Raw genomic sequence first — 7722 nt, 5'->3', positions numbered from 1 at the left:
ATATATATATATATATTTGCGTTAAACTAAGCGCAGATGATCCGAAACTGGTTTTAAAAGCTTCATGTCCCCCGCAGCTAAAGCCTTTCCCTCCTCCTCATCAATAAATAAGCAGATGAATAAATAAAAAATACTAATATGTCTGGGAGAGCCACATCACACAGTGCAGTAAAAAAAAAAACCCAAAAATAAAAAATAAAACGTCGGATTAAATGTTAAAATTTGTTCTTTAATGAAACACATATTGCAATTCAATAATTAATAAATTAAAATTACATGGATGAAATGAATAAGTAGAAATATTTAACCAGGGAAACCAAAAAAGCAACAAACATTACAGAAATAAGTTACCTCAGCTAAACAGCAATACAGCAAAAACCTGTACGAATATATTTATGTGCATCGACTGATTCCAATGAAAATATTTACATTATACACGTATACTTCCATGAAGCAGTTTCTTTTTCTCTTCAAGAAAAAAAAACAGTAAAACAAAGTGATTTTTTTTAACAAGCAACGATTTCATCATGATGCGCGCATATTTATACAAATAAATAGCAGGAAAAACATACATAAAAATAATAATTTAAAACGATAATTTAATCTCATATATCTCTCGATTGTGCCATCTCAAACGTTAAAATTCGTCAAATTTGAGACTGTAGTTTTGTTTTTTTTTAACTCCACAGTCGCTTCCCTTTAAACCACAACAACAAGCCGAGCTGCTGTCAGAATTTGATTTTTCTCAAGCTAAACGAGGAGGGAGGGGGGGATTCCCAATAAATATATAATGAAGTAAACATGACCTCACCCAATAAATAGTTCATAAGACAGCCGGCCCATGCTGGATTGTAAACGAAACATAAACGGCAAATAAAAAATAAAAAATATATATATTTAATTACAATAATCTGCACGAATTATTCAAAGTGTTTTGATCATTCCTCACACTGAGGCCTCAAAAACAACCCGATCTGAGTCCAAACGCCGGGAATCTCAGAAACAGATCCCTGATTTAGAGCTGAAAACAAAATGGGTGAAAAGAATAACACATTTAGACACAAAATGAAGTGTTTGACAAGTAAGATGTTAATTTACAGAAGGTTATTTGGCAGTAATCTAATATTAGCTTTCAGGACCAACTGTCCGCTTAATCCCCCCACGGACCTGAATAAATGTCAGACTGCATTGTCATGAACTCGAAGGGAAGAAAATGTAGCTCAGAAGCCTAAAACAGGAACAACCAACCAAGTGCTTTGAATTAAAACAACCTCGTTTTGCGTAGAAATAAATCACAAAAATGCTGCTTTTGTCGGGAAATAATAATCAGCGTTTAAAAGGAATTATAAATAAAAATCGAAGCAACTCTGACTGCGCTGGCATTGAAAAGGTGAGGCATAGTAAGTGGAAACAGTGGTTCTTACTTGCTCCGTCAAACGATGCCTTATTGACTCCACATCTTCCTCTGACAGAGTCGTGGTGAGTTTTTCTCTTTTTTTTCACTCATTGTTCGTTTTCAGGATAATTTTTTTTTCGAAGTTCAAAGTCTTATGATTGAAAAAGAGGGTGTGAGTTAGGAAATATGATACAAATAATCTTTATTCAGTTCCAAGTCTTTTGTGGTGTTTTCCCCCTCTCTCTAGCTCTCTTTCTCTCTCTCTTTTAGACGCATGCGGAGTACTTCATTCGTTTCTGTTTCTGCCGCTGGTTGCAGAACCAGACCCGCACCACGTTCTTTTTCAGGTCCAGCTTTTCAGCGATCGCCGCGATTTTCTCCGAGGAGGGACGCGGCTGGATGGCGAAGTAGGCCTCCAGCGAGCGCTTCTCCGGCGCGGCTATCGACGTGCGCTTCCTCTTCTTCTCCGCGCCGTTGAACAACTCGGGCTTGTTAAGTTTCTCCCTGTGCGATTTCTCGGCTTCCTCCAGCCACGCTTGCAAGATGGGCTTCAAAGCGATCATGTTGTTGTGGGAGAGCGTGAGGGACTCGAAGCGGCAGATGGTGCTCTGGCTGAGAGAGCCCACTCCGGGAATCTTAAGGCTGGCTAAAGCTGACCCCACATCCGCCTGGGTGACCCCGAGTTTGATCCTTCTTTGCTTGAACCTCTCAGCGAATGCTTCCAAGTCCCTAGGATCGGCGTCCACGTCGTTCATGCCCATGTGCGGCGGTAGCCCGTGGGCATGAGCCATGTTGATGGCCGCCTGGTGCATGTGGTTCATGCCAGCCATGTGGGCAGGGTGCGCAGGCGTGGAAACCACCGAGCCGTCCGGCCCTGCCATGGCTCCCAGCGCGAGTCCCGGGGTGATGTGGTCCAGCAGGTCCCCCTCCAGCGCCTGGTGAGGCTGGTGGTGGTGGTGGTGGTGGTGGTGATGGTGGTGGCTAGCCAAGGCGGACGGATGAGAAATAGGCACCGACGAGGAAGAGGAGGAAGAGGAGGTGCAGGGGAGAGTGTTCATTGTGTGGTAGGTCGCGTCCGGCTTGAAGGGACTGTGATGTGGAGGGTGGTGGTGGCTCTTGGTCTGCGAGACTATATCCACCGCCGCTAGAGCTTCAGCCCGGGCCAACAAACTCTCATCCAAGCCTCCGAATATATTGCTCTGCAATTGCAAATAGAATGCACACATAACTGTCAGCAGGGAATTCTCCCTCCACTCCTCGGTTTAAAACATTTCCAGAATGAGAAAAAAAAAAGAAATCATAAAAAAAAGGGGGAGCACACAAAACAAGACACATGCAACATCCCAGGTCATAAAAATTAATACGAAAGGGAAAGCCGGCTGAATACATAAGTTGAGCAGAGTGAGAAAAAAAATGGAGGTGTTGGGTGATTTGCTGTGCAGACATGAAAAAAACAAAAAGAAAAAAAAAAAAAAAAAAAAAGTGGGCTGTCAAAATGTGCCTTTAAGCAGTGATTATGCAGAATACGTACCGGTGGGGTTGGGAGACAGGCTCTGCGCATCACCTCCGAGCTGCTGCTGCTGCCGCTGCTGCTGATGATGGTGCTGCTGCTGCTGTGGCGGGAGGATGAGCAGGAGGACGACGGTGCGTTGGAAGTCAGAGTGGAGGACGAGGATGAGTGCAGCGAGGAGTACTTGGGCTCCGGCAGGCTGGTGTGGGCCATGGTGAAAGCCTGCTTGCTGTTCAGAGACATCATCATCATATTTGCTGGCGCCCGAACCTCCGAAAGTTCCTTTTAATAAGTTAAGACTCCGCCTCCTCGGCTAGGAGTTCAAGTCCAATAGCTTCGCAGGAATCTCGAATCGCTGTCGAGTAAAACGCTCAGGCAGGAAAAAGACGGCGGTCCGACACCGAGTCACATTTATTTATTATTACTGGAGCAGGTGTGGAGGTGGTCTGGTCTGGTTTGAGGTGAGGAATCACAGACGCCAAAGACCCAGGCGGCTGACCCCCTTCCTTTACAGACTTGTGGCGCGATGTTCAAAAACAATCTCAGCGTTTCTCCATCAATCTCCACCAAATATATTTTTTTGCCTTGGATTTTAATTTTTTTTCTTTTTTTTTTCTTTTGGCAGAAACTCTTCACAGATGCCAGAAAAAAAATCAAAAAGTTTCTCTTCGTCTTTTAGGATTTCCAAAATAACTTCGTGCTATAGTTGCTGTTTTCGTTGCTCTTTTTTTGTTGTTGTTTTGTTTTTAGTCAAAAAAAAAAAAAAAAGCTTCCGTCTTGAAAATGGACGTAAGTGGAAAAAGTAGTCTTGGTGACTGTACCTCTTCGACTCGGTTGAATGCTGCGGGGACCCAAACTGGCTGCGCTCTGAGGCGAAGGGCAGACTGAGTCTCTCTCCGCCTCTCTCTCTCTCTCTCCCTCCCTCTCTCTCTCTCTTTCTCTCTCACGCACACACACCCTCCCTCTCCTCCTCTCTTTGCGTCTCTCTCTCTCTCACACACACACACATATAGAGACATACACACACACACGCACACACACACTCCACTCGCAGCTGCACCTGAAAAACCCTTTCATGATTTATTATTCTTCATTAGCCACACCGCCGCCGCCGCTGGGGACTCTGCGCATGGGCAGTCTACAACAAGGCATTTATTTCCAATGACTCTACTTCATCACCAACACCTCGTTACCAGCACGTCTTCTAATGAGCCACAGTGAAGTTTTTCTTTTATTCCCTCTTTGTGTTTGTGAAAATATTTTATCTTTAAATTTTGCCAACCACGCTTAAGACATGCTAGCAAATAATATAATTGAATACTAATAACACCAAATATACTTCCACATTTTTATCTCTTTGCTTGAAAATGAAAAGTTAAATACATGCTATTGCTTTAATTATTTTTATTCATTTTACCGCGAAGAAAAACAACTAAACATCAGCAAAACGTTCAAACTAATTTATTCAAAATTTTAGTATTTAATTTATTTGATTTTCTTTATCAATTCCATTTGTATTAAAGTAATTAAACTAAACTTATCAAAATTAGTTTTTACCCTGCTTTGCTGCCTTAGAGTCGCATATTTCCCTTTTCCACTACATTGTGAGCTAATGCACGAAAACCCAAGTTGGTTTAAAATAATAGTAAAAATGAGCTACTTCTAAATTAATATTCTTGTCATAGCAAGCCATTATCTTATCTCTCCGCTAATTAAGGGTACATTATTGGCAACGTAATTACAACATTGAATCAGTGTAATTAACAAGAAGTGTCTAAATTGTTCAAGATGATCCGCAGGGTGATAGATTTAAAACGTCAGGAAATTGTGGAAAAAAACAAAATACAAGTTTTTAAAATCATCATTCAATTTTTTAAAATTATATTTTTAAATAATTTTATTTTGTTTTATTTGTCGTATTTCATTTTGAAGCAAAACTTCTGTTTGCATTATTTGACATAAACGTTAGAGACGTTAACCATTTCTGTTTTTTTTTAATACACATTTCTGAATCCCTTTTAATTGTGTTTCGTTACTGCAGTATTTCAGTGCATTACAGTTTCTATATATTTTACGGCTGACTGAGCGGAACAGGCATCCTGCAGCCCTTGAGTGGATCCATGCGTTCAGCATTTCAGCCGCTTATTGTACAGCACAGTTAGTTACGCGGCGAAGAAAACGTGGAGATCCTGCTGGCTTTTTCACAGCAGAGGTAACAATCTCATTCCTACATTTTGCTATTACAGGTTTAAATATATATAAATGTATATATATTTATTTCCAGAGCTGGATTTCCCCACAGCTGTGACAGCAGCATTGTTGGTGTTGCCAGAGATCTCCCCAGCAGCAAGACGCGGTTCCCCCCAGCGGGACAAACAGGCGCTGCTGGAGCCACCTTAAGAGATCGGGGTGAAGTAGGGGGGAGGAGATGAGGTGGTGGTTGGGGGGCGGGGGGGGACACGGAGATCAGGGCTCCGGAGACATCAAGGAGGGATCAGCGTCTGCTCACATATACCGACAAGACTGATTTATGATGAAACTTTAAAGGAATCATTTATATTTCACCACCTCTAAATCGGTGTATGAAATTTTCATTCACAATGAAACACACAAAAAAGTATATCTTAAGTCAAATAAATCAAGCCCTGGCTTCTCAAAAGCAATTGGCTTTGAAGCATGCTCTCCAACACTTTCCTTAGCGCGTTTTTATTCCCAACCTAAAGGCTTTTGCATCCTTTGCCAACAGCTTTCTCACGTTTGAGGGAGGACATCATGTCTGAATGCTTAACAGGATTATCTCTGAAGGATCTGTCATGGCAAACACTAATACAATTACACCACACTATTTACCTGCAGTCAGAAATCTGTTGGATAACTGAACAAGTTTTGATTTAGGCCCACAGTGTTTTGCAAATTGTTCAATTCTCACCCAGACGTTGCAGTTAATTTTATTTGGATTTTATTTTAGATTTTTTTTTTAATACGGAATGAAATATTTTTTACTAATTCATACCTGAAAAGTTTGATATGCATTTGTATTCTCTCTGCCTGTGATTTCCAATTCATCTTTGTGAGATGGCTCAGACTCCTGAACATGGCTTGATCTAAACCATTCGACTTAGCTCTGGATTCATGTTTAGGGTTTCTGTGCTGTGGAAGGAGAACCGTCTCTTCAGCCTCAAGTCTTTTGCAGCTTCTAAAATGATTTTTTTTCAACATTGCCTTGCATTTTGCTTTCATCCATTTTCCAATTAACTCTAGCTAAATTCCTTGTGTGTTCCCACTAAAAAAAAACATTTATGTATGAAAGCATGAAGGTGAAAACTTAAATGTTCCTGTTTAACCAGAGGATCGTAAGACTTTCTTTCAACAATGTTTTTTTCTTGGTAGATTTGTGAAGTAATCAGCTTATATTTGTTTTGTCAACATATTTTTATATCTAACATGGATCTCTCAGATTGGATTTATACTGAACTACACTAAGATGATATTACACCCTGTGGAATCTAAGTCACTTAAGTCACATCTGAAGGTAGTTTGAATATATTTTGGAGCTTCAAAAAAAAAAAAAAATGCTAAAAACATGCACACCACACTTTCCAGGTTTTTATTTGGAAAAAATATTCAATTCTTTTCTCATTTGTCCCGTTTGTGTAAGCGGCTATACAGTATTTGTGTTGGTTTATCACCTAAAATCTCATAAAATACATACAAGTTTGTAATTATAATGTGACAAAAAGAAAAGGAAAGATTCAGGAAATGTTTATTTTTGCAGAAGAGCATTTTTACAAATAGGGATTATTCTAGAGTGTTTTAAATGGAATGGCCAGAAGGGGGTGACTGACAATCTTGAGATACCAAAATGAAATCAATAAGAACATTTCAGGAGTTTTATGGCATCTCCCCCTGTAACGGGTGTAAATTTACCAACTTGCACTTATAATTAAACCTACAGATTACCATACCTGTAAACACACCACCTCATGTCCAGGTACTTAAGACATTTCATGTTAGTTTATTTGAATTTGCATTGATGTATCTTTCATAAATTATGGTGATAAATAGAGAAGTTTCATGTAAAATATAATGTAGTTTTGTGCTGTTTGCTCAATTTTGCACCTTAATATTGATTATAATTAGGGAGCAACTATTTTGATTTGATCTGTGGATATTCGTGTTGCCCTTTCCAAGTGGTTTGTTATTGTCTATAAGATCTTGCTGTGTTGAGTTATTTAGCATTGCCATTATCTCTCCATACTAGTTCATTTGAGTGTTTAGTTTATTATTAAATCCTTATTTTCTCTGTGCATTTCCGTTTATTCTCCGTTTAAATTTAAGGCTTCACCTTTTTTTTAATTTTAGATCCTTTTGTATCCGTGCCAGACCCCTCTGTATCGTCTGTGTTAATTTGTCTCCTTCGCTCAGTTCTCCTGCTCAGTGTTCATTCACAGCTGTTCAACATTCCCCTAATTGGACTCACCTGATCCCCATTTCAGTGGTCGCATCTCTGTTTTTAAGTCCTCTGGTTTGCATCGTTTACTCTCGGTTCATTCTGTTACATCCTGCCATGTTTTTTACTGGCTCTCTTTATGCCTCACTGCAAACATTTGTTTGTTCATCTCAAATTTCATCATGCTTCTTATGTACTACTGTCTGCGTTTACGTCCAGCTCAAACCTCACAAAACATGATATACACTGGGCCCACAAGAAGGAGATGGAATATTATTATTGGCAACTTTTTCTACAAAGAGAGTAAAAGTTTCAAATGCCAAACAGTATTTTAAAGTTTATGCACAGTGTAGAATATTCTAGTGT

The 7722-nt window shown here is 39.9% G+C and overlaps 1 protein-coding gene across 1 annotated transcript; it reads right to left on the bottom strand.

The window, feature by feature from the left end:
• Positions 1–208: 208 nt before the first annotated feature.
• pou4f2 (POU class 4 homeobox 2) lies at positions 209–3826 on the bottom strand. The gene is made up of 2 exons (XM_015045686.1): positions 2928–3826; positions 209–2595 (listed from the first exon to the last, which is right to left on the bottom strand). Exons 1-2 carry the CDS (start codon positions 3156–3158, stop codon positions 1663–1665), a joined length of 1164 nt encoding a protein of 387 aa, XP_014901172.1. The 5' UTR covers positions 3159–3826; the 3' UTR covers positions 209–1662.
• Between the last annotated feature and the right edge of the window lie 3896 nt (positions 3827–7722).

This window comes from Poecilia latipinna, unplaced genomic scaffold (genome assembly GCF_001443285.1).
Source record: "Poecilia latipinna isolate Pla-1442-1.1 unplaced genomic scaffold, P_latipinna-1.0 Scaffold739, whole genome shotgun sequence".
NCBI lineage: Eukaryota > Metazoa > Chordata > Actinopteri > Cyprinodontiformes > Poeciliidae > Poecilia > Poecilia latipinna.
The sequence above is the reverse complement of the archived record's forward strand: the minus strand, read 5'-3'. Positions and strand labels throughout refer to the sequence as shown.